Source organism: Barbus barbus, assembly GCF_936440315.1.
Source record: "Barbus barbus genome assembly, chromosome: 33".
Lineage (NCBI taxonomy): Eukaryota > Metazoa > Chordata > Actinopteri > Cypriniformes > Cyprinidae > Barbus > Barbus barbus.
In genome coordinates this window covers 28,323,488-28,351,333 of record NC_136761.1, presented here as the reverse complement: position 1 = coordinate 28,351,333, position 27,846 = coordinate 28,323,488, and the positions used below count along the sequence as shown (strand labels likewise).

The 27,846-nt window shown below is 38.7% G+C and overlaps 1 protein-coding gene across 2 annotated transcripts; it reads left to right on the top strand.

The window, feature by feature from the left end:
* The first annotated feature begins 474 nt into the window (after window positions 1-474).
* ankrd50 (ankyrin repeat domain 50) lies at window positions 475-27,846 on the top strand. 2 transcript variants are annotated; one of them, XR_013782699.1, is made up of 6 exons: window positions 475-632; window positions 3,014-3,761; window positions 8,328-8,545; window positions 20,402-23,943; window positions 27,466-27,523; window positions 27,786-27,846. XR_013782699.1 is itself a non-coding variant. In XM_079390219.1 (5 exons), the coding sequence occupies exons 2-4, from the start codon at window positions 3,301-3,303 to the stop codon at window positions 23,938-23,940; spliced, it is 4,218 nt and encodes a 1,405-aa protein (XP_079246345.1). In that variant the 5' UTR covers window positions 475-632; window positions 3,014-3,300; the 3' UTR covers window positions 23,941-23,943; window positions 24,336-25,911. The 2 variants fall into 2 exon arrangements, 1 of the variants encoding a protein (XP_079246345.1); XM_079390219.1 differs by lacking the exons at window positions 27,466-27,523; window positions 27,786-27,846 and adding an exon at window positions 24,336-25,911.

The following is a 27,846-nucleotide window of genomic DNA, read 5'->3' as shown; positions in this document are numbered from 1 at the left end:
AGGCGAACATAATGCATTATTTTCCATAAAAAGTAACTAAGTAACGTAATATTTAGGAAGTAACGCGATATTGTAATGCATTATTTTTAAAAGTAACTTTTCCCAACACTGAATGCCAATTAACATGATTTATGTCTTTCTGGTTTGTAGCACAAATAATAACCATGGTTTTACTATAATTTAAAACAAAAAAAAAAACATGGTTACGACACTTTTACTACAATAAGACCATGGTTGCTTTTCGTGAGGGTTATTGTTTTTTTTGGGGGGGGGGGGGGTATATAAGGTGACTTTATGTATGTTTATGAACATTCTTTTTTTCATTCTTTTATTTGTATACAACGTTTTTATTGTTTAACGTTAACAAACTACAGCGTCTGAATGCGCACGTACAACAGAACTACATATCCCATCATCTTCTGCGCATGCGTTATTGCGGCATGCTGGATGGGCGGGGCCTCAGCTTCGGCGAGCGTCGGTCCACGGGAGGAGCTGCACAGAACAAACCGACACACAACCGGAGTGGAAAATGTGAACGGAAGATTCGGGATTGGGACTAACGACAGAAAACCGTCACACGAGTGTTTCTCTGTGGACGGGATATGATATCTGAGAGAACAGACGCGCTGGAGGTGAGATTTTTATTAAATATTTACCGCATTCGGCTGAAGTTCCTCTCAGAGTCAACGCGAGTGACGCGACGCGACAAACTAGAACGATCCCATTATGATCAACGCAACGCTTGCGGCACCGACAGCAGGAGCGTTCTGGTGTTGACGCGTCGCGTCGCTCGCTCTCAGAGTAAACGGGATGTTTCAGTCAGAATAGCCGTTAAATAACCGTCACGATTCAAATAAATGTTTTTAAATTTGAAGATGAATTTCTAATGAACGGAAACCGGGAACCCGTCTAATGTGCGTGTGTGTGCGCGCGCGCGTGTGCGTGTGTGTGTGTTCAGACTCTTTGTCACCCGTTACTGTAGGTCCAGTGTTTCTGTGGTGTTCCGGTGGGTGTTTGAACGGGTTGGTTTTGATGGGCGTTTAAAGATCCGTTTGAAGAGCGCTCTCACAATGGACCAAAGTTTCCGTTAAAAACAATAGTGACCACAGTGATTCTCACCACTGTGAAACTCTGGTAACTTATTAGCATTAGCAGCTACTGTCCTCAGAAAGAGAGTCAAGATATTTGACAGATTTTAAAACAACTCCCATGAGATCCCGTTTTATTTTACAGTGATTTTACAGTGATTTTACAGTAGTAGCTGTGGTGATCAGGCTTTGTTGGTTTTATTATTTGTGGACAGCCATGACTTGACTTTTTTCCATTAGGAAACTCTGGCTGTGTGTCAAAACCATTCAGCTTTTTTGGGCTATAGTGAATCACCAATATTTTTGCAGTGTAAAAGTAGTTGCCAGTCACAGATATTTTCTGGCCATCATTTATGAATCAACAACTTTTTGGGGGCATTATAAGATCCATTGTCAACCACACTAGTATTTTTGGGGCTTTGTGAGATCCACTTTAAATCACTAGTATTTTTGGGTCAACAGCATTTTTGGGGGGATGATAAGATCTGTTGCCAGTCACCGATATTTTCTGGCCATCATTTATGAATCCGCAACATTTTTGGGGCATCGTAAGAGACATTGTCAATCACCAATATTATTGGGGTGTAAAAGTTTAATTGTCAATGACCATTATTTGTTTGGGACATAAAGTTCAATCACCGATATTTTTGGGACATCAAAATATCAATCATTGTCAATCCACAACATTTTAGGACATCAAATGTAGTTTTTATTCCAAGTCTTTCCTAAGATTCCCAAAAAATGCTGCTGACTCGCGAGCTGCTTGGATGCTTGATTCTCCCGCACGAGTGTTTGTGTTTCTCCTCATACTTGGCTCAGTATTTGCATATGTTCCAGTGGTTCGTTGCTCTTTTGAATGTTGGCCAAAGTGCTTGCTGCATGTGTATTTCAAGCCAAATCAAGAAACCTATCTAGAATCACAATTTAGGTGGTCAGCACCCACTGAGTGTTTTTATTAGGGTATAAAGTCAGCATGACCCTGTGTTTACAATCTATTTTGCTGATAATTTAGGATGGATTGATGAAATTTCAGAGATCAAGCAAGTTATTATGACGGATTATGAAGAACATGTTTTTCATTGATCATTTACATTTATGCATTTGGTTGATGCTTTATCTAAACCGACTTGCATTGCATGTTCAGTATATAGTTGATCAGTTCATGCATTCTCTTGGGAATCGATCCCATGACCATGGCATTGCTAGTGCCATGTGTGAGCTACAAGAATATTTACTGATTCAAAAGAAATAAAATGTAGCTGTATTCATTGCTACATTTTAAATCAAGAGGGATTGATAGCATTTCAGAGGTTGCTCAAGTTACTAAATTTTGATGGAAGATTATGAAAACAAACATGCTTTTTATGGATTGTTAATTTGTATTTATGCATTTGGCCAATGCTTTATCCGAACTGATGTACATTGCATTCAGTCTTTGCATTTGATCACTTTGAACCCATTTGTTCCCAATTCATTGAACCCATGACCAATACGTTGCTAGTGCCATGTTTGAGCAACACAAGTGCTTTCTGTTTTTTTTATAAAATGCTATCTTATCAAATTTATAACCAAATAAAAGTGCTGCACAACAGAGGTTTTGGGGTATCAGATTATCATTTCAAATCAACATTTTTTAAGACATTAACCTAGACTTTCAGAGGTGGATTAAGTTATTAAATGTTGATGAATAATTAGGAAGGCAAACACATTTTTCATGAATTGTTTAATTGCATTTATGCAATTGGCCAGTGCTTTGTCTTGCATTTGACATTCTTTTGACCAGATCATGCATTCCCTGGGAATCGAACCCATGACCATTGCATTGCTAGTGCCATGTTTGAGATGATCGTTCACTATGTGTGGGTTACAAGTAAACAGTGTGAATTACATGTTGGCTTTAATGGTGACTGTGGTGTTTGTTTCAGGGTGTTTCATCAGTGTGCTAAAGCCACATTATGATACATTATGTCTCTGTGGTCTCAGAGACATGGATGGATTTGATGGAGACCTCGCTGTGTAGGTTGTGAGGATTTAACCCTATCGCCTTCAGGGTCCGGCTCTGCAGTCCATTGGTCCTCTGTGTTCATCAAAGGGAGGAGCGGTCACTCAGACTCATCGTGATGATGAACGGGTGTCTACGTGGATACCCTCTCGGGGTTTGAGCATGCCCAGTAACATCTAGACGCCGCTTTTGACCCGCAGGACACCGATCATGGCCCAGACCAGCCTGCTGCAGGGCAAACGCTTCTACTGCCGCGAGTGGGTCTTCCACAAGATCCAGCACTGCCTTCAGGAGAAAACCAGCAACCTCAGCGCCCTGGGAACCACAGAGCCGCTCAACCCCGTCGGCGGCGCGGGGAAGGGCAGCTCCTGGGGGGTCCTGCTGGTCGGCGGTCCCGGAAGCGGGAAGACTGCTCTGTGTACAGAGTTACTGTGGCCCAGTTCGGTTCACGGTGTCCACCGAGGCCTGCACCAGCACTGTCCGGGCTTCCACTTCTGCCGGGCCGAGGACTCGGACACGCTGTGTGTGAGCGGCTTCGTCCGCGGCCTGGTGTCTCAGATACGTCGCTCGGGACTCGTGCCAGAATACGAGGAGAAAGTGAGAGAGCCGGCGGTCCAGAGCGCACTGCAGCCGGGAGAGTGCGAGAGAAACCCAGCTGAGACGTTCAAGAGGTGAGCAGCATTCGTTTGGCATTCAGAGGAGTAGATCTTTGATTTACTGCTTCAGATGAGGTGGTGTAGTGGTTAAAGCTCAGCGCTTTAAGGCTTAATTAATGAACTACTTTACCATCATCGTGTCTCTGATCAACTGAACCTCTGGTTACTCCAAAAGTAGAGTGCTATGAAAAAAATAACATAGAACCTCAAAAATATTTCAGATTTTTTTTAGATTTTTAAGGCCCTAAAATATTTTTTTTTGTTAAATGTTTTAATAAATTGATGTTAAATTTTATGTCATGATTTCAAGTAGTTTTTGACATGCATTTTGTACAAAAAAATTTATTTATTACTTCTGAAAAATTAAAGCACCTATTGAATTCTTAATCAAATCGATCTATGTATTTTTTCCTAAATAAAATGTTTGTTTGTTTTTTAGCTGTTGACGGTATTTATTGAGAGATACAAAGAGAAATCAAAAATCCCCTCTGGAAAAACTTTCAACTCGAACGTGACAACAAAAACAAATAAAAACTTTGAGCCTGGCTTTATCCAAAGTTCAGATTTCTTTTCTGGAAGTGTATGCAAATTAGTGCATATTTAATTAGATATTGCCTTATTTGCATAAAGATGAACATTTCTGAAAACTTGTGTGAAAACTAATTAATCATCTGGTGAAAGTATGGTGGTGAAAATATTTACCCTGTTGTGCTGTTTTGACATAAATATACATATTTTAAAATTATAAATAGTAATATATTTCTGTCATAATTTCTATAAGTTAAACCAAACGTTTAATTTTGGCAGTTGTGGTGAAGACTTGACTTTCTTTGTGTGTTTTTTCAAATGAAAAGGTGAAATACCAGTGAGCTCAGCAGCTCTGGAGATCAAACAGAGAGCAGACGCTGAAACACCACGAGCAGCACGAGTGCTTTAGTGTGTGCAGTAGATGCATCTCAGAAATCAGTGGTGTGTGTGTGTGTGTGTGTGTGTGTGTGTGTGTGTGTGTGTGTGAGTGAGTGAGTGAACTCTTCTCTTGACACGTGTTGATGTGACCTCGAGTGAAGGTCTCACCTGTAGCTCACACATGATCTCTGTGAACTCTGCAGTTCTGCTGAATTTGAGGGAAGATCTGTAGATGATTGTAAGAGCTGTATGTTTGTGTTAAAAGATCAATCTAAATTCTGCGTCAACATCTGGTTTATTCAGTATCAGTTCGTTCTCTACTGTTCAATGGTTTAGGGCCAGTATGTTTCTGAAAGAAGTCTCTTCAACTCACCAAGGATGCATTAATTTGATCAATAATACAGTAAAAACTGTGAAATATTATTACAAATTAAAATATGTGAATATCTGTTAAAGTGTAATTTATTTCTGTGATCTGCAGCTGTATTTTCAGCATCATTACTCCAGTCTTCAGTGTCACATGATCTTCAGAATCATAATAATATGCTGATTTACTGCTCAACAAACATTTCTGATTATCATCAATGTTGAAAACAGTTGTGCTGCACAATATTTTTGTGGAAACCGTGATACATTTAATTTTTCAGAATTCACAGTTGAATAGAAAGTAAAAAAAAACAGCATTTATTTCCAATATAACTTTTTTGTAACATTATAAATGTCTTTACTTTTGATCAGTGTATTGCGTACTTACTGAAAAAAAGTATAAAATTCTTTAAAAAGTCAGTAATGTCTAGGGATCTGTAAAGAATATTAAAGTGAAGGACAGTGGGTCTTTGTCATAGTGATGTTGAAAGTTGACAGAATAACTTCAGGTTTGCATTGGGTTTGTAATTACTGAAAAAAGTGATTAAAACGGTTTTGTTGTAATTAAAACAAAATGTGGTTGTGTGCTGTTTGAAGTTCAGGTCGTGTTGGTTTTTGTTTGTAGGCCGGTTTCAGCCATGATCTTCCAGACCTCAGATGAGGATGTGGTGTTGTTGTGGAAGGAAATACACAATGTGATGGTAAACTGAAGCCCATTGATGAGGTCTGTTTTTACCGCAGTCAGCAGGCAGGTTAAGTGCTTTCACCGTTGATCGGTCATTCCAGGGCATCTTCAAACATCTTAATGCGTCAAGAACTGATTTCGGATAAATTATAATTTGTGCAATGGAAAACCTGTTTAGTATGCGAGTGTTTTGTCAGTGTGGACTGAACACTGATCTAAAGCAGAATCTGGTCATTTGTTCCAGGACAGCCGGGGTTTATTGGGGGCTGGTCATGTGGTGTAGGAACTAATGAGGGATGAACAGGGTGGAGCTCAGTCCGTCTCTGTCGTTCTCTGAGAGATGATTCAGCAGTTTGTAGTCGATGGTTCAGACCACTTTAGACGAGCGAGACAGACTCTCTCTCTCTCTCTCTCTGAGCTGGGAATCTGTGAACGTCTCTCAGCCTGCGTTTCCACAGAACAATGATGTAACCGATTATGATGCATGAACATTGTGATGTTGGTTTACTGGTTTGAATAGCAGGGTAATTTAATCAGTGTCTTTTTATGCAGGCATTGGTTTATGATGCGGCACAGATGAGAGTCTGGTTCACTTTTCTCTATAGAGTTTCCAGGGTCTACTAAATTGATTTTAGTACATTTTATTTCCTAGCACTTTTCACAATGCAAATTGTTACAGCTTTATAAAAGGTCATGATGTTAATGTTTTATAATATCTTAATATCTTCATGCCTTAGTAGTTGCATTTAGCAGATCAGAGCTGGACAATAATGTAGTTACATTTTGTGACAATAATGTTCAGATTTGCAATATATATTGAGTGTACTGGATGTATCAGTGTTATTTTAGTATCATTGATATACTGGTGAATATTTTTTAATAATTTGTATGTAAATGTACTTGCAGTTATATTTTGTGTGTGTGTGTGTTATATAAAATAAAATATAGTTTGTTGATATTAAGGAGTAAAAGACCTGTAAGGTTTTTTGTTCAGTTCATAACGATGTGGTGTAGTGACAAGCCTAATTACTATTCAGCGACATGTGCCACTGCTGCAGTTAAATGAATCATGTCTCTGTTGTTCTGATTGACTGCTACCTGGCTATCTGCTGTGTTTCTCTGCTCCAGTGCATGCTGGGAGATTTCAGGCCATGCGCCCACACACATGCACAAACACACTCTGTGTCTGAGCATCGCTCTGTTAATGTGTGTGTGACGTGGGCCGAATGAGACTCTGTGAACGGCCACATTCAGGCTCATCTGTGTGCTCAGTCAGATACACGGTATTACAATAATGGAGCAGTGATATGATGAGTGATCTGACTGCTTCATCTCTGCTGGTTGTGTAGAGACAGCTGAGATCAGACACACATGTGCACATTAGTCACGATTTTACTGTACAAATATCAGATTTAAAACCTCATGTCAGTCTTCTGTAGTGATCAGATGGCAGTGACTCCAGCAGGGATAATCGAGTCCATTTAACTGATATAATGACAGAAACAAACAGGAAATGAGTGGACAAACACACGAGTCAACAGACAGAGTCATAAAGATGGAATTTACTGTTTAACGTGGATTTTGGAAAATATTTGGATGAATAAATCAAAAGTAGGGGTGTACACTCATTAAAATCTCAATATGGACTAGTGTGTGAATATTAAAGAGCGTAAATGTGAATCTGCATGTTGTGTGTGTGTCTGTTTGCTCCACTTCACATACTTAAGCATGTTTGACGAGAACATGGAACACATTAACTTCATCTTCAGAGCTGCTCTGAATCACTTCATCAGCATTTCACCTAAAATTATCATCCGATACACACGGCACACTCGGAGATCTTCATTACAGCCCGTGTCCAACAAAATGAAAGTTTGGTTTAACTTCAAGAAATTGTGACAGGAATATAAATATATAATGTACTTTGCAAAGTAATAATAATAATAATTTGATTATTGTTATTATTAAAAATGTAATACAGTTTTATCTGATTTTAAACAGTAAAGGTCTGCTGTGCAGATATTTGTTTGTTAAAATATGAAAGGAATTGTTAAATTTGATAACATTTTAATAGGGTAATCTGTTTTTTCATTTGTTTGCCAACATTGTTTTGATAATAAATTTGTATTAAATCATAAAACAGTATCCAATTTCTGAAACCAAAACAAATCAGGGCTGTATTATAGTTTTTATAGAGCTATATTTATAAATTCAATTAATTCATATACATTTTGATTATTAAAACATAATTAAACCATTAATCACTCACAATTTTTTAGTATGCATTAATTTGAAAGATTCTGTATAATTGTTAATATTGTTGTTGATATTATTTTGAGTATGTATATTTTTGTATGTTTCATGAAATGTTGTAATCATAATTGTCTTTGAAAATTTACATACTATTAATTTTGCCATGAGTATCACTATTGCAGCTGATATGGCAATCAATCAATAAAACTGTATCGAGAAGAATTTAAATGAAAAATACTAAATTTGGGGAAAAATAAAACCGATTTCTGAATCACTAACAAATAACTTGCTAAATCTGACCAAGTTCAATTCTTTTGCCAAAGTTTTTGAAAAAAAAATGGTGTATTCATCTGTGTGTGTTTGTCTCTCAGGTGTGTGTTGCTGCCGCTGCTGGGCTGTAAGGCTCCGTCTCAGGCTCTGTTTGTGCTGGTGGACTCAGTGGACGAGGGCTATTTGACCGGAGACAGAGATCAGAGGTCAGCAAACATCGCCGAGCTGCTGGCCGCCCATCATGAGCTCTTCCCGCCCTGGCTGCTGCTCGTCTGCTCGGCACGCCGGCAGAACAAACACATCACCAAACTCTTCACAGGTGAAAATCTCTACCTCAGTGATGATTATTCCCTACGTTTACATCACTCATCAGATCAAATCAGCAGCTGTACTGAATTACAGACCTTCAGATTTAAGAGTTTTGTGTGTGTGGTGCATCAGAGAGTCTGTTTTTGTGTTACTTTGCATAAAAATGAATTATGTTACATAATTGTTTTCTTTTTAGGACTACTGTTCATTTGAAAACATAATGTCTCCCAGCGCTAGAAAGTAAAGGCGTTGTTGTGTGTGTTTGTGTGTCTGAGAGATCAGACTGGATGAGTTTCGCAGCTCCTGCAGCAGGAAATCAGCACCAGATGTGTGAATATTTCTAATGAGCAGAGAGACAGTGAGAGTGTGTGTGTTATGTGAGGACAGATAAACGTGGCTGTTTGATTTGACCGTATGGATTCGGTCTGAAAGAAAACACCTCATTGACAGGGTGTTAAATCTTTTGTGTGATTTTCTTACTCTGACGTTTCTTCAAACCCTTAGCTTTTTTCAATTTTTATAACATTCTATTCTTTTCTTTTTTTATTATTTGAAATAAATCTCAAACATTGTATACATGTTTAGTTGTTAAAAAATTTTTTTTATGTTTTAACTTGGATTTAAAATAATTTTTCCATGAAAATGACTGTTGAATCTGGCATGGCACTACAAAAACAAGCACTTTCTCAAGATTTCTTGCACCAAAACGGTCTTGATTTAGTTTACATTGGCACTTATTAATAAGCATCTTTTTGCTTGTTGTTTGGGCTTTGCTCATAAAGCGTTCCAGAATATCAAATTATTAAAGTGGGAAGGTGCGGTTTGTGGTATTTTGGTCTTATTTGCAACATAAACATGGATTTTTTTTGCGGTTTATTATGAGCTTGTTCTTTTTTGCTGTTTTTGTTTTTTCATAACAAGATCTGCCAGCAGGAATGAGTCAAGACTTATTCCTTTTTCCCTGTGATTTTCCTGCACCACTGAAATATGCCATTTAAAGGAATAGTTGACCCAAATATGAAAAGGTACTCACCCTCAGGTCATTCAAGGTTAGGATGAGTGTGTTTCTTCATCAGGTTTGTATAAATGTGTCTCTGCATCAGTGTCTCAGCAATGGATGCTCTGCAGTGAATGGGTGCCGTCAGAATGAGTCCAAACAGCTGATAAAAACATCACAATAATCCACACCACTCCAGTCCATCAGTTAACATCTGGAGAAGACAAAAGCTCAAACAAATCCAGCTTTAAGACATTTTTAACTAAAATATGAGTCCATAATAACGCTTCCTCCAGTGAAAAAGTGTTCTGGTCTGAATCAGGAGCGAAATCTGCACAGATCAAGCAGTGTTTACAAGACAAAACAGCTCTAAACTAATATGTGGCTGGATTTTGATGCGAGAGACAACAGGAGATGCACTTTTTCACTGGAGGAAGAGTTATTATGGATTATGGACTTGCATTTTAGTTAAAAACGTCTTAATGCTGGGATGTTTGAGCTTTTGTCTTCTCCAGATGTTAACTGATGGACTGGAGTGGTGTGGATTATTGTGATGTGTTTATCAGCTGTTTGGACTCTCATTCTGACGGCACCCATTCACTGCAGGGCATCTATTGCTGAGCAAGTTTGTACGTGGCCATTGACACTTGAATCCATGCCATTTACGTGTAAACGTGTTTTTGGATGAGACATTTTTGCAGTTTAGTTTTAGTAAATGCTCTTTTCTTCACTGTGGATTTGACTTTCAAAAGTTGCAGATTGTTTTTATTTTTAAACTGAATATTTTAGCTTCTCTCTCTCTATTTCATCTGCCATGTGTTATCATTTTTGTAAAGCTGATATTAGTGTTGCGATGTTCAGTTGTGCAGTCATTTGCCAATTGTTTGTGTTGTGTTTCTGATGACATCACAGCTGGATTGAGAAGAAATTATGTGAGGTTTTTTAGTTGTGTGTGTGTGTGTGTGTGTGTGTGAATGGTCTCAGCACAGAAACAGGCTGCAGGCTTTCAGAATCCAGGTCAGACTGGAGTAAAAATACACTCGGGGTGTGTGTGGTGGCTCACAGTAAACATCCGTGACCAGTAAACACTGACCTTAGACCAGAAAATCAACTGAAATCCCAAAGTGGTTCGTGTCCAGCATTAAAATCAGATGCATTTAACCGCAGATTATAAACACCTGCTCTAAAGTCAACATGACGTCAACATTCACTCTGTTTACATTCTGAATAACTCACTCCTGCTCTCATTGTACTCATTACTCCATTGTCTGCTGTAAGGCTGCTGGTGGCAAATGTTAATTAGCTAGTAACATCACGGCAAATACAGCAATGATCCAATCAGAACCTGAAAGATAAAATCATGACTCGTCCAATATGATTTCACTCAGAAATGAATGCTTTTATTCATCAAAGCTGCATTAAATTGACCAAAAGTGTCACTAAAAACAATGTTCTTTTGTTTTTTTTAATTGTGCAGCACAACTGTGTTCAACATTGATAATAATCAGAAATGTTTGTTGAGCAGTAAATCAGTATATTATTATGATTTCTGAAGATCATGTGACACTGAAGACTGCAGTAATGATGCTGAAAATACAGCTGCAGATCACAGAAATACATTACACTTTAACACATATTCACACAGAAAACCGCTGTTTTAACTTCATACAGAGATTTTTACAGTTATGAAGCAACATTTGAGTATTTCTGAAAGCATACTGTTGTGTTGAGCTTCTATAAGGAATAAATGTAAGAGTCAGCTTATGATGTTCATCACAGTATTCAGAGTCTGATTGAGACGCTGATCCAGCAGTACAGCTGTGTTCTGCGAGTCGGGTCAGATGTCAGATTCACCCGCACACGCTTATTCATTAACACGTTTGACCGTTAGCGGTGTTTGGGTGTGAGGGGCCAATATCTGTGACCTCTGTGCCGTTCCCATGGTGACGGGGGCTCAGAGGTCGAAGGCTAATCTGTGGGAAACAGTGCAGAACTGTCATGTGTCGCTCTGCTGCCGGCGTAAATGAGTTTGAAGTGGGATTGACACAATAACATCTCATTTAAGCTGAAATACCAATGAAATTAGTTATTATTAATACAAGTTTCAATACCTGATCAGAAGCTAATATACACACAGAGTGTTAATCACTTCAGACGCTTCATCACGCTGCGTGATTTGAGTGACTGACATTGTTCTGCTGTTTCTCTTATTTGATTAAATGATTGCTATTCACAACTAGCATTTTTTCAGCATTTCACACACAAATCACAGTGATGCGCAAACACAGATACAGAGTCACATTGGACAAAAATTAAAAACAAGAAATACAGTAAAACTACACAAAAATTCAGTAAAAATTGTGAAATATTATTACAATTTAAAATAACCAATATTCTATATGAATATCTGTTAAACTGTCATTTATTTCTGTGATCAAAGCTGAATTTTCAGCATCATTACTCCAGTCTTCAGTGTCACATGATCTTCAGAAATCATTCTAATTTGACAAAAAGGTTGCTGACTGTAATATGCTTTTGAGTCACTCATATGTGAATGGTTCATTTTCCACTTGCAGTGCTGGGAATCACCACAGATCAGAAAGAAAAACACACACACACTCTCTCTCTCTCACAGACACACACACACACACACACTCTCTCTCTCACAGACACACACACACACTCTCTCTCACTCACACACACACTCTCACACACAGGCCCCTTGTCCACAGGTGAAGTGTATGTCTGCTCCCTGAGTGTCTCCACAATCTTCAAGTTTCCTTCCCTTGGAATTTCTCTCTCTCTCTCTTTCTGGTCAGGCTGTGTTATATTGTTGTTGGTGACAGGCCAGACTCTCCAGCATGAGGTTCAGGAGTGTTTGTGTGTGTGTGCGATCATATCCCATCATGCTCTAGACTGCTGATTCTGCCTTAGAAATGCAGTCCTTTTAAAAACGCTGTCAAAGCCGCACCCTCCGTTTTCTGTCCGTGTCTCCAGAGAGAAACACAGCACACATTAACCCTGAGCTGGCAGAGCAAACCCTCTGAAGTGATGGAGAAGAGAGATGTTGAGTTAAATGACTGAAGTGCAGCTCGTTCTAGAGGAGGAGATTGAAGAAATGCACGCCTCATGCTGGCAGAGAGAGCAGGAAGAGTCTGGTGTCTCTGTCTTTCCTGCAAACATCCTGATCCTTGAGCTGTCATCGGACTGATGATGAGCCTCTGTTCTGATTGGATGAGGCTTTTTAACAGCTTTTTTTTTTTTGGATTGAACTGATAAACCTACACTTTGAAAAAAGAAAAGTAAAGACTGTTGGACTAGGTTAGGGTTCTGCAACCTTCAATGTCAAAAGAGCCATTTTGGCCCCTTTCCCACCGAATAAAATTCACGTGGAGCCACAAAATAAGATAACACTCATAGCTAAAGCTTCATATTCAGTTATGTTACAGGGCAGGGGAGTAGCAATCATTTCAGAAGTGAGAGGGACAGAAATGTCAAATGTAGTAATAATAATAGTAATCATAATATTTATTTATGTATATAATTGACAAAATCTCTTTTAATTGGCTAACAAATAAAATATACTGCTGGACAATAACCAATAATCTGTCTCCTATAATATTTTTGATAAATATTTGACTAATGACAATTTTATGGTTATGATTGTGCAATCAGTATATATATGCACACTATAAACACTTTTTCCATTTTTATCACAGAATAAGGCAGAACATATATTTTATAGCTTCTGTACTGTAATTAATGCTGTCAGTTACCACTGTATAATTCATATTTATTACCTGGAGAAGACTTGAAAAACACACACAATGTCATGCCTGTCAAAAGTTATTATTACTTCTCATATGAGTCTGTCTTGGGCTTTCTGCGCGAGCGCGCCCTCCGGCTTCGAGTATGAATGAAACATACAGCGCGTGAGAGTTCAGCGCTCCGTGATGTTCACATCGTTTTGGATACGAATAAAACGTGACGCTCTTTTCTCTTTTAATTTAAATCTAGATTTATTCACATTGGCCCTTGAAAACCTCTACTTTAACACACTTGACCGAGAAGAAGTGCAGGGGAAGAGTTTGTTGTATTAAAAGTCGGGAGGGACAAAAAATCAGTATTTAAGAATATGTATATTCTACTTTTTGGCATGACCTTGTTAAACGTGTAGTGCAAAACTTTTTTTTATGTATATTATTTAATTGTCTATCTATATTGATTTTTTTATTTTATTTTTTTATTTATATTTATAATAATAATAAAAAAAGTATTGAATAATTATATAGTGTAGATTATTGCTAACGGTAAATTGTCTCTTGTTTTGAGCTCAGAACAGTGAAATCAGATGCAATTTTCATCTGCAATTTAAATAACACTCTATGGCTCGGTTTCACAGACAGGCCTTAGACTAAGCCAGGATTAGGCCATAGTTCAATTAGGACATTTAAGTCATTTTTATAAACATGCTTAGAAAAAACATTACTTGTGTGCATCTTGAGACAAAACAAAGGCACTGATATATTTTAAGATCAGTCATTGCAAGTTTATTTCAGTTGAAACAGCTCAGACTTACATTTTAGTCTAGGACTTGGCTTAAGCCTTGTCTGTGAAACCGGGGGACAACAATGTAATCTGTACTTAACTGTAGCTGTATGCAGTGAGAAGTAAAGTTAAAGTAAAATAGCTAGTGCACTATTATACTACAGTATCATTGCATCTGGTTCAACAATAGCGCAACAGTCTTTCATCTCGGTCTGCAGCAGAGAACACGTCTGTACATGATTTTGTTTGTATATAATGATTTCAGTTCTCTTTCTGTGTGAGAGCGGCCCGGTCCTCTGACTCGACACACTGCTGAAGCGCTTGTGTGTAATCTGAACACTGTATTTGGATCAGGACGCACACACTTGAGCTCTGAATTGGGCGGCTTGCGTTTGGGAAGTTTGCTGATTCAAGTGTATTTTAGGAAACTTTGCTCGACTGGCGTAATTACAAACGCGGAGCAGCGGACGCTTGCATGTTTTCGGGTGGCTGAGGGCGAGCGACGTTTCATTCATGCAGAACCCTCACCGCATGTACAGAGAGCGAGTTAAAATAGCATGTAATCAAGACACATGTGCCTGGGGTTTAGAGTTTCTGTGCCGCTTTAGCATCAGACGGTTATGTCTCTATTTCAGACGGACTGGAAAGACCACATCAACGGCAGATTATCTGAGAAACACCCTCTTAACTCAGAAGCAGGCCTGCAACTAATGACTGTTTTGATCATTGACTAATCTAACGATCTGTAATGTTCACGTCAGCTCTGCTCAGATGTAATGCTGCTCTCAGCTACATTTAGTTTGAGCATCAACTCATCTCAGGGTTTAAAAGACAATTAATATTTAGTAATATTATTGATTTGACTTGGGGCTGAATGATTAATTGAAATAAAACTGAAATCACCATATGGTTTTGTGCGATAACCATGATTTACACAAAGGCCATGATTTAATTAAATAAATATCATGTTTCTGAGTGAATTTACACGCTTAAGGGCTCCCTGCAGTTTTCTGTCAAAATAAGAGTTTGATGGTTTAATTATATTATTTTTCTTAAATGCTGCTTTTTTATTTTACAGTAAAATATTACAATAATATTTCTTTTGTTTTTATTTTGTATTTTTTGTTTTTATTTAGTTGTTGTTGTTGTTGTTATTTTATCACCATATTTAGATTGTGTCTAATTTATGCAGCCCTAGTGTATTTCTGATTTCGTTTTTATTTATTTTATTTAGTATATATATATATATATATATATATATATATATATATATATATATATATATATATATATATATATATATTATGTAGTAGTAGTTGTAGTAATAATGATAATAGTTTAGAGTTTTATTTATTTAGTAGTAGTAATAAATGTTATTATTACTATTTATAGACATTAACATAATCACAACATTAACTATTATTTATTATTATTATTATTATATAGCCATTAGATTTTTCCTTTTTAAATAGTTTTTTTAAATTGCAATAATTGTGCAATTCACCAGTTTGCAAACTGCTGAGCAATCAGATGAGCACAAAACTTGAACTGAATTAATAATGACTTTAGAATAGAATAATGAATTAGAATAAAGACTTTTATTTATTTCTGTAGAGCTTCTGAAATTGAATTTGTTTCATAATTGATTAATTTAGTTATTTTGTGTTTACTTTACCGCTGCTTTGAAACAGTCTGCTATAAAGCACATAGAAGTAAATGTGATTTGACTGGATGTTTAGTTTAAAATGCTTCAGGTGATTAGACTTTGGGATCTTTAGATTACAGAGATCTTTATTCAGGAGAAACATCTGCGAAGCCGGAGACTTAAGCAAAACTTTAATCTCAGTGCAGGCAGTTGAGATATTGAGGAGATGTCGTTTGTGAAATCTCTTTCCTGTGGGAACACAAGCTGTCTGTATACGTGTATGTGAAGTTCACACACCCGAGTGTTGTTCACAGTGGCCACTCCTTATGTAAGCACACCTGTCTGTCGCTCTATCGCATGATTGATGAATTCATTTATGGTGGAAGATCCAGTTTCCTCCCAAACAGCCTGCAGCATCTCCTGAATATAACAGCAGGGTGGATGTTGTTATTCGACGGCTTTATCAGCAAGTGTTGTTGAGTTTCTGACCTCCTGTTTAGATTGCACTTGCATTTTATGATGTACAATTATTGTATTACAAGTTAAAGACAAGACAAAAGATCAGTTAAAATAGATCTGTGTGAATACAGCCTGTTAAACCTGTCACTGTCATCAAAATAATGCTCAGAAAAAAACAAAAAATCCCTGACTGCCCTTAGAAAAACAAATGATGTGGTTTATTCATATCAATATAGGCCTAAACTGCTGAATTAATCTACTGTGTTGTTGAATTGATCTACACAACACGGTGATGTTATACTATTACCAAAAAATACACGTGTTTCATAGTAATATATTATTTAATCTCATTATTAAAAATCAGCCTTAATTCTGTCATTTTTGACAATTTATATATTTAGCTAAATAAAGCAGCAGAATATTCTCTCTAATGATAGTTTGGTAAAAAAACAAAAAAAAAAACTATTAATAATTCTGGATTAGATGAAACTGAAGGAAAACAACTTTAAATATGATTGCAGAGCAGTTATGTGAGGAAAAAGGATAGATTCATAATTTTTCTTTTTTTTTTTTACTTATGAATGTGTAGATTGAATTTCTACTATACTTTTCGTTCACTGCTTGTAATATTTCTGTGTTGCCTTTCATTACCTTATAATTACTTATATGTTTGGAAGCTATATTTAACTATTCTTAACAGAAAATGGTTTTGATTTGTTTTTAATAATAATAATGTAATTTAATACAATTTAATATAACTTTATAAATTTAGAATTTAATACATTTGATATTCAGAGTTAGTCATTAATTAACAATAAAATAAAGTGTAGATCATTTTAGAACCGACACCTACCCCAAAGTAAAACAGTCAAATATAGCGATTAATTCATACATATGATGCAATATAGTATTATTGTATTGATTATATAATGTATTAATAAGAATAAGAAGAATTTGGCACAGAACCACGTTTCTTCATTAGAGACATGGAGAACAGGGTCAGTTTGGGCACGAGTGTCCTGTCAGGGTTTCCTCGACCTCCCGTCTCTGATTGAAAGGACATGTGTTTGGGAGGATCCTGAAAACATAATGAAAGAGGTTTAGTTGGCTTCAGGTTTTCTTAGAAGACTAAAAAGATGAACTCTTGAAATGCCTCCAGTATTTACTAGACAGTAATTTGTAATCTGTATTCTAAACCCGGTGAACTGTTTAACCGGTGGCAGCTTTCCAAGCCCAACTTCCCTTCAACCCACTTAAACAGACGAGTTAGTTACGTGCAGGACCCGCCGGCCAAATAACATATTTGGGTCATCTGTTCCACTGCCCCACTTTTAGTCCCCCTACAAGGCCCCTTCCTCGTTCAGCCTTTCTATTTCCTTCATCTGGAGTCGTACAGGCTGAAGGCTTGGACACTGTTGTGTGTTTTGAAGGCAGGGTGAAGGTCTGGGTCAGTTAGTTCACTAATGACAAAAACAAGCCTCAGACGCGCCGGGGCTCAAAGAGAGAACATGGGTTGTAAACTGCACTACATACTGGTGACCAGTCTGACTTCATTTAAAGGCTTTTATGGTGAACTGGAGTGAAATGTTATGCAATAGAGTGCACCAGGCAGGTTTTGGAAGTAAAAATTGTATTCATTTTCTCCAGAGGGGAAAAATAAATCTTCAAAGACAGACCTGTTGTGAGCTCCGAGGTTGTTAATCTACTGTATGCTTTGTTGAACCCATCTGTTCGCATTCAACGTATTAATTAAACATATTTTTTAAAGAATCTTGTTTAATAGTAGAATTCATTGTAAAACTAAATTACCCATGATGCTGTAGAGAAAATTCCACCAGAATTGCAGCGAGCAAATTGCGCCAAAATATATTTAGCCCCACCCATTCTTGTGAAGCTCCGCCCACTCCCATGAAGCACTGCAAATGTAATCAAGTCACTGGATGCTTCATGAGATTGTAGTTCTTTCCTCACTAAAGCTGTTAAGAACAGAGTCTTGTACTTTTGTCTTATTGTCCGATTTACATTTTTGCTTCAAATAAAAATTTGTTATTCTTATCTTAGCTGATTGGCTTGGTTCATGGCTTATAATGTTTTAACAAAGACTTTTTAAAAATCCCTATTGGATAAATACTTCCAGAACCACCGCTGCTGAAAAGTGGGTGGGCTCTAATGAACTCTATAACTGGATATTAAAAGCCAATGGTATGAAGGAGAAGAGGAGAAAAGATGGCACGAAGGCGGGATGACTGTCCACAGGTGTGCATGTGTTGTCATTCATGCCCTGGTTTAGATTTCACACAGGTTTTATTTGGGAAACCTCAGCTGTTGACAGCAGCCTCAGGCCTCAAGCACCAAAGACAAAGAAAATAACTCCTGAGCCCTTTCAGAAAGATGGACGTTATATAATCTCATTCAAAGAGGTTTTGTGAACTTTTCAAACTCTAAGGGAACGGCCAGGAAAGATGTAATCTGTATTCTGTTTTTGTGTTGCTGGTTTGTCTTTCTGAAGGACTGTAAAACTTTTCTGGGGTTTGGCTTGAAAAGAGTATTGTATTTACTTGGGATTGTTGTAAACATGCTTCTTTTAGAGAGGAAGTAGGCCTATTTTTATCCTCTTTCCCATAGAAAATGGGCTCATATAGATTGTATGAGTGAGCGACCAATTTAATTACATGGAAAAGGAATGTTTTGCTGTTCTCCCACCAGTGGGGCTACAGAAAGATTCAGACATATGTGAACGACCTTAGAGGAGTTCATGTTTTTTCCTTTCCTTTGACCTTGGTGAGTCTTGAGTCCATGGGAACTGTAAATAAAATCTGTGCATAAAATGCTCGATCTGCCCTTGGACTGCTGTTAAACATGCATGCCGACCAAAAAAACGATGGAATTTACACTTATCTAAAGCAGAATGCCTTGACTTCTGTTGGCATAAGTGCTTGTTTATAAAACCCTTGGTTCGCCCTTGTTTTATTTTGAAAAAGTCTTTTTACAGTTTATGTGAAACTCTCGAGTGCGCCTCATTCTTTGTGAAGTTGCAGATGTGACCTAGTTCTGCCACAGGAATCATTACACATCTTGTTTTATTTTCTAGAGAAAACAAAGCAAATTCCAATCATCCTTTCTGCAAGAAAACTGCCTTTATCAGTCACTGCTGTTCTTGAGTTTTGTATATTGTGCATGAAGATGAAGGTCCCTGTGTGTGTGTGTGTGTGTGTGTGTGTGTGTGTGTGTGTGTGTGTGTGTGTGTGTGTGTGTGTGTGTGTGTGTGTGTGTGTGTGTGTGTGTGTGTGTGTGTGTGAATTTGCAATACTGCTGATACAGATGAGTGCATAAGTTTACATTCCTCGTGGTATCTGCAAGATGTTTAACATTCAAAAATAATGCATTTTGTTTTTTATTTCATATTGGCTTGATGAAGCTCTTTCATATAACAGATATATTCCACAAAGCAAAATAACTACTGAATGAACATAAATGATCCTGTCTTGAGTAGTGACGCTGCCACTGTTCTTTAGAAATAGCACATTTTGAGCTTTTCACAATTGAGGGACACACAAAACATTGGAAAAACTAAGATAGGTGCAAATATTTATTGATAAGAAGACGACAACATACTAGAAACCACTTTTAGAACAACTTTTGTAAACAGGATAAATAATGTAAATTGGTATTTTTTGTTGTGGGAAATATACATATATCTTTATAATTATACATTACTGACACTCTATCCTAAAATTTGATACTGTTAAGTGCTTTGACACAATCTGTATTGTTAAAAGCACTATATAAATAAAGGTGACTTGACTTTACCTATTTATATCTTTATCTCTTATGTTTATGAGTTCTGCAATTTAGGAGACAAAAGGGGTATGCAAACATGACTGTAAATTTGAATTTTTGAACATGCGTCCAAAGCTAAACTAATATGTTTACCTAAAACTTAATCTTTTATGAAAACACACGTCAGATTGTAGCTGACATCACCAGATAAAATATGCAAAGTCAGTGTTGTCTGCTCGTTTTGTGAAATTCAGTAAATGCTATGAAATTCTCAGGCTGATACTCATAGCTATCATCTTATTATTTTTCTTCTTCTTCTAGATTTTGTCTCTTTGTTTCTTCATAGGAAACCTTACTGTGACCAAATGTGATACTAGCAATCATCTGTACAGACTTCAGGCCAAACTAATCACCTTTTGTCTCTGTCTTTCTTTTAGGATTCAGAAAGATCAGCCTAGACGACCTACGGAAGGCCTACATCGTAAAAGATGTGCAGCAATACATCCTCCACCGCCTAGACCAGGAGGAGGCCCTGCGGCAACACCTCACCAAGGAGACAGCAGAGATGCTGAACCAGCTTCACATCAAGAGCAGTGGCTGCTTTCTATACCTTGAGCGAGTTCTTGATGGAGTGGTTGAGAACTTCATCATGCTGCGGGAAATCCGAGACATCCCGGGGACACTGAACGGTCTCTACCTTTGGCTCTGCCAGAGACTGTTTGTGAGAAAGCAGTTTGCCAAAGTCCAGCCAATCCTAAATGTGATTCTGGCTGCCTGCAGGCCGCTGACTGTCAGGGAGCTCTATCATGCAGTCTGGACTAAAAACATGACTTTGACAATGGAGGACTTTCAGAAGAAAATGGACATTCTCTCCAAGTTGCTTATTGATGGACTTGGCAGTACTAAGATCTTATTTCACTACAGCTTTGCTGAATGGCTCCTGGACGTTAAACACTGCACACAAAAATACCTTTGCAATGCAGCAGAAGGACACCGAATGATGGCCATGAGTTACACTTGCAGAGCAAAACAACTTAAACCTCTGGAGGTGCAGGAGTTTGCCTTTCACCTGATCAACTCGAACCTGCAGATCGAGCCCTTTAATCTCGCCCTTTGGATGGTGTGGAATGGCACCCCTGCTAAAGACTCCCTATCCACTTCAATCCCAAAAGAACAGGAGGTACTCCAACTACTAGTCAAAGCTGGGGCTCACGTCAGCAACGAAGATGACCACGCTTCGTGTATTTTGCAACAGGCCTTGGAACGCGAGGACTCTATTCGAACTCTGCTAGATAATGGTGCTTCTGTTAATCAAACTGACTCCAGCGGGAGAACTCTTTTAGCCAATGCTGCCTACAGCGGAAATCTGGATGTCGTGAACCTTCTCATCTCCAGGAGAGCCAACATGGAGTTGGCGGACAACCATGGGCAGACAGCACTTACTCTGGCAGCTAGACAAGGCCACACCAAGGTGGTCAACTGTCTCATCGGGTGTGATGCTAACATCAATCACACGGACCATGACGGCTGGACCGCCCTTAGGTCTGCAGCCTGGGGAGGTCACTCGGAAGTTGTGTCTGCGCTCCTGTATGCAGGCGCTAAAGTGGACTGCGCAGATGCTGACAGTAGAACTGCCCTGAGAGCTGCCGCTTGGGGAGGTCATGAAGATATTGTCCTCAACCTTCTTCAGCATGGAGCCGAAGTCAACAAGGCGGATAATGAAGGACGAACGGCGTTAATCGCTGCAGCATACATGGGCCACAGAGAAATTGTAGAGCATCTGTTAGATCATGGAGCTGAGGTCAACCATGAGGATGTGGATGGCAGGACGGCGCTCTCTGTCGCTGCTCTTTGTGTGCCAGCCAGCAAAGGCCACGGCGCGGTCGTAAGCCTGCTGATCGACCGTGGAGCCGAGGTGGACCACTGCGACAAAGACTGCATGACCCCGCTTCTGGTGGCTGCCTACGAAGGCCATGTGGATGTGGTTGATCTGCTTCTAGAAGGAGGAGCGGATGTTGATCACACTGATAACAATGGGAGAACACCTTTGCTTGCTGCAGCGTCTATGGGACATGCTTCTGTTGTCAACACTCTGCTTTTCTGGGGTGCGGCAGTGGACAGTATCGACAGTGAAGGCAGGACTGTGCTGAGCATTGCATCCGCACAGGGGAACGTGGAGGTCGTCCGAACTCTGCTGGACAGAGGACTGGATGAAAACCACAGAGACGATGCAGGCTGGACGCCGTTGCACATGGCCACTTTTGAGGGACACAGGCAAGTTTGTGATGCTCTCATTGAACAAGGTGCCCGCTGCACAGAGGTTGACAATGATGGACGTATCCCTTTGATTCTGTCTGCTCAAGAGGGTCATTACGACTGTGTGCACATCTTGCTGGAGAACAAGTCGTGTATTGACCAGAGAGGGTACGATGGGAGGAATGCTCTCCGAGTTGCAGCGCTCGAGGGACATCGAGACATTGTGGAGTTGTTGCTGAGCCACGGGGCGGATATTGACTTCAAAGATGCAGACGGTCGCCCAACTCTTTACATCCTGGCACTTGAGAATCAGCTGGCTATGGCGGAGTACTTCCTCGAAAACGGAGCCAATGTTGAGGCCAGTGATTTGGAAGGAAGAACGGCCTTGCATGTGTCATGTTGGCAAGGCCATGTAGAGATGGTCAGGTTACTAATCAACTACCATGCAGATGTGAACTCATGTGATAATGAGAAACGCTCTGCCCTCCAGTCGGCAGCTTGGCAGGGTCACATAAAAATTGTTCAAATCTTGATTGACAATGGTACCGTTGTAGACCACACATGCAACCAGGGTGCTACAGCTCTGGGTATCGCTGCTCAAGAGGGGCACATTGATGTGGTTCAGACTTTTCTAGAGCATGGTGCAGATCCAAATCACGCTGATCAGTTTGGACGCACTGCCGTGAGAGTGGCAGCCAAGGGTGGTCACACCTCCATAATCAAACTTTTGGAGAAATATGGCGCCACAAGTCTCAATGGCTGTAACCCGTCTCCTGTTCACACCATGGAGCAGCAAACGCCCGCTTCTGTTGCTGGGAAAGTGCAGTCTCTCACTATAAAGTCCAGTAGCTCTGGAAGCACAGGAGCTGGTGATGTGAATTCAGCAGGGCGAGGACAATCCAACGGACCTGTTCATGCTTTCAGCTCACCGTCAGAGTCTCCAGACTCAACAGTGGACCGGCAGAAGTCCTCCCTCTCCAATAACTCACTCAAAAGTTCAAAGAACTCTTCGTTGAGGACCACCTCATCCACTGCAACTGCCCAGACTGTCCCCATTGACAGTGTCCATGCCCTTTCTTTTATTGAACAGATCCAGCAGCATTCACTGCCTCGCAGTCGTAGTCGTCAATCCATTGTTTCTCCCTCCTCCACCACCAGGTCCGTCGGCACTCAGCCTGGCTCTCCAACCAGCGAGTATGACTGGAGCCAGGTGAAGCCAGGCCTCAAGTCCACCAAAGCATCCAAGAATGGGCAAAACTGCTCAAACAAAGGAACATCTGGTGAGAAGAAGAAGAGCAAGAATGGCTCTTATTCACAGAACCAGGTTCTTGAGTACGAACTGACTCAGTTTGATAAAAGGATTGTGCTCAATAAGCCAGTGTCCAACATTGCAGTTAAAGTTCCTCAATGTAAGATCATGGTGGGAAGATCCAGCACTCTGGATTCTGTCCAATCGCAGGAGCAGTTTTATATTCAGCCCCAGAGCTGTGCAGAGAAGAAGAGGAACGGTATTATGACCAACCCCAACTACCATCTACATGGAAACCAGGTTTTTCTTGGGAGAGTTTCAGTCCCCAGAACTGTTCCCAGCAGGGGCCACCAGGACCTTCTGGACAATTACCCAATAGGGGAGACGGAATTAAGCCTGAAACAAGCCCTACAGCTCCAGATTGACGGATCGGACTCTGGGTTAAACTGCAAAAAAGAGACGCCGTTATAACTGGTGAGTACATGATGTTTAAAGACTATTCTGTGGCTGAAAGCACATTTGTAACTTACATATATAGGGTATAAAGCCTTTGTCATTAAAAAAGCTTATGTCAGTGGTTCTCAAACTATGGTACGTGTACCACAAAATTCTAAATGCTACTATTGTGGTATATGTATGCTTTTAGATGCTCTTCTACTGCAAAGGGCAGCACGATTTATCCAAACAACAAGAATATTTATCAAAATCTGGTTAAATAAGTTGGTTTTCGAAGAAACTTAGCGACTAGACTGATTCGATCAAAGGTGGTACTTAGTCTGAAAAGTTTAAGAACCACTTATCTACATGTTGTAAGAATGCCAGTAGCTTCTCAAATACTGACCCAAGGAGTTTTGATGCCGTTTCAGGTGTCTTAATCCTAATTCGTTATTCAGAAAGAGACTGTGCCAAAGTGAATGCTTTCATCCGCAAAAGAACTGAAACCATTTTCCACACGTCTCTGTGGAATGTCTCAAGAAGAAAGGAACGTGGGAGAACCGAAGAGGGATTATCGCCCAACGGTGATGCAAATTCATACTCGTGCCTGTCGATGCTCCAGCCTTCTTGTGGTGACCATGATGCACACAGACGCTTTTATTTAATGAATTAATATTTAATAGGCAGTGGATGCACTTTCTTCCTTTTGTGTTCTTTTTTGGAAAAAAAAAATCTAAATTGTATTTAGTTTTTCTTTGCCTTTTAATGCTTTGTTTGTTTATCAGAGTTTACTTTAAAAAAGAAATGTAAATGTTTCTGTTTATTTTGACCTGTGTAAGTGCAACTGACAGCAATGTGCCGCTGGAGTACGTTGTTTCCTCTGACAGATATCACAAACTCTCCGTCATATTCACATCTTTAAATCTCTGAAAGTCTTCATTAGTCCTTCGGCGCACTCATAAAATCAGTCTTTAATAAGTCATAAAGTCTTAGTTTACTCTTCACACATATTTATTTCTGAGAAAAAGCCGGTTCCGGTTGTGCTGTATTTGCTAAAATCATGGTGCTATGTTTTGGCGTTGCCTATTATATATGTTTATTATTATTTTTAAACCACAAACGTCTTACTCTGTCATTTTAACTCTATATAATGTTTGTAGCATTATTGATGCCCTTAAAGAAGAGTAACTCTGGCTTTACCATATTTCATTATTTAGTCCCTGTGGGACCTGTCTTTTATTTGTTTGTTTGTGTTTTCCTCTATTTACATAATTGCATATTTAAACTAACGACGGTGTATCGTTAACTACAGAGTTTGGTGCTAAATGCAGAGTTCTCAGCGACTGAAGAAAATGCAACAAGTTTGCGCTGCGGTGAGAAAGCGGCAGATAACGTCAGGGACTTCTGATGATAAGGTCAGCGAAAGGTCATTGAGCTTTTTACTCATGCCAAGCAGCAAACTGCAGTAATATTTGGATTTCAGGACAGGGTTTGAAATGTATACCCCTCAAGCCAAAGTTAAAACACAAAAAAGCCCATGGTCTTGTGAAGCCGGATCTCATGTCTCTGAGCCGTGGCTCTCTGTGGGGGAGGGAGAACGGGGCGGGTGTGGAGTGGATTTCAGACATCTGTTTGCTATGAGAGGAGACTCTTAGTAAGGCCATATTGGGTGTAACTGCAACAGAAAACTTGTCCTCTGAAGAATTACAGAAAGGCACTTTACTAAGCCTGGGACAAGGACAGAGAATGAGCCTTTTAAGATGAAGATGAACCCTGGACAGTATTCAGAAATCTCAAGCCATCTGTATTACTGATGTTTTCTTTTTCTCCTTTGTTCAGCTGTTTTGGTTCTGAGCCTGGAGTTCATTGCAAGAGAAGTTTGATTGTAAATAGCTGACCGTGTACATTGAAAACGTTCACATTTTGAAATTTAATTTCCTGTATTATATTGCGCTGAATTTTTAAGTGCTTAATAAACATATCTGCTTTTCTGCCAAAGCTATTCATTAAGTGTTTCTTCTTAATTTGTGGTGTCGATCGTGACTATTGTTGTTGCTCTTGTTGATTTGACAAACTTACATTGAAGGAGGGACTTGAGCAGCATTGAAACACCCTATGACATAGATTTGAGTGGGTGAGCATCATGCATGTTGTCTTTACAAATATCAAATCTACTTTAGATTAAGGCAAACCCATTGATTTTTCATGCACTGGTAAATTTTTGTTCAGTTTTTGCCTTATTTTGCTTCAATAACAGCTGTTGTTTCAGACTAGTGGAAAGAAAACATCCAAAAAAAAACATTTTAAGTTTGTTTTATTTCACTTATTCTATTTGCATCTGTAGATTTCGGATTTCAAGTTTGTTTGTCCACTTCAGCAGCACTTACATACACCAAAACTTAGAATTTTATTCCTCTCTTTATTCTGAAGGATTTTATAGAAGGGTTTGTTCATATATCATTCACACTGATTTATACAACATTTTATTCTTAAAAAAACATGGTAAAAACTATATATATTTAAAGTCTGAGAGTTTTTTCTCTACTTCAGCAGCACTTACATACACCAAAACTTAGAATTGAATTCCTCTCTATATTCTGAAGGATTTTATAGAAGAGTTTGTTCATTTATCATTCACACTTATGTTTACAAAATTTTATTCCTAAAAAAACATGGTAAAAACTATATATATTTAAAGTCTGAGAGTTTTTTCTCTACTTCAGCAGCACTTACATACACCAAAACTTAGAATTTTATTCCTCTCTATATTCTGAAGGATTTTATAGAAGAGTTTGTTCATATATCATTCACACTGATTTATACAACATTTTATTCCTAAAAAAACATGGTAAAAACTATATATATTTAAAGTCTGAGAGTTTTTTCTCTACTTCAGCAGCACTTACATACACCAAAACTTAGAATTGAATTCCTCTCTATATTCTGAAGGATTTTATAGAAGAGTTTGTTCATTTATCATTCACACTTATGTTTACAACATTTTATTCCTTAAAGCATGGTTAAAGCAAAAATGTGTTTGTTTTCTGACTGTTGACAGTATTTTCTGATTTATGGAGTGATTAAAAAAAAGAGAAATCAAACCAAAATCCACTCTGTAAAAACCTTTAACTCAAATATGTCAACAAAATCAAACAAGAACTATCAACCTGACTTTATCCAACGATCAGATTTATGTTCCTGAAATGTATGCAGATTTAATGCCTCATTTGCATATTTAAACATTACATTTCAGAAAATTTGTAATGCAAAACAATTGTACTGTGATTAATCAGCTGAGGAGAGTATGATGCTGTCTAGTAGTTAAATTGTCATCCTATTCACCTGTAGTGTCTTGCCTTAAAATCATTTTCCAAGTTCTTTGTAAGTTATACAGTCTTTGGATATGGACTCAGTGTCCTGATTCATCACACAGCCTGCAGACACCATGACAAAAATGCTTTGTGTTGATGTTTTTACCCCTTATCTGGAGACTAGATCTCTCACAAAAAGGAGCCAGTGATATCTGACAGCTTTCACACATGAAATATCTTGTGCTTTCAGAGTCCGGTTGATAAGACAGAGAAAAGCTGATTCTGCTTCCAGTTGTTCATGCCACTAGGTAAAGTGTGACAATCGCACATGCATCCAAACAAAAACTGAGAACACTGACTGTCACTGGAAATATGTTTCAGAATATTTGCACATATGTTACAGTATAATGGATTTTTTTTTAAACCCAAACAGAAATATCGCACAATGTCTAAGCTATTCGTTCATACATTGAAAAAGAAGGGGACTGTGGCTTTCTAAAAAAGTGCTTTGCTTTAAATAGCTTTGTGTGGGCAGTATAGCTCTCAAATCTCATTCGTGCTTGCGTTCAGGTCGGCCAAAACCAGGCCAGGTTTGACATCACGAAAGAACCAGCGATATTTGACAGTCGAC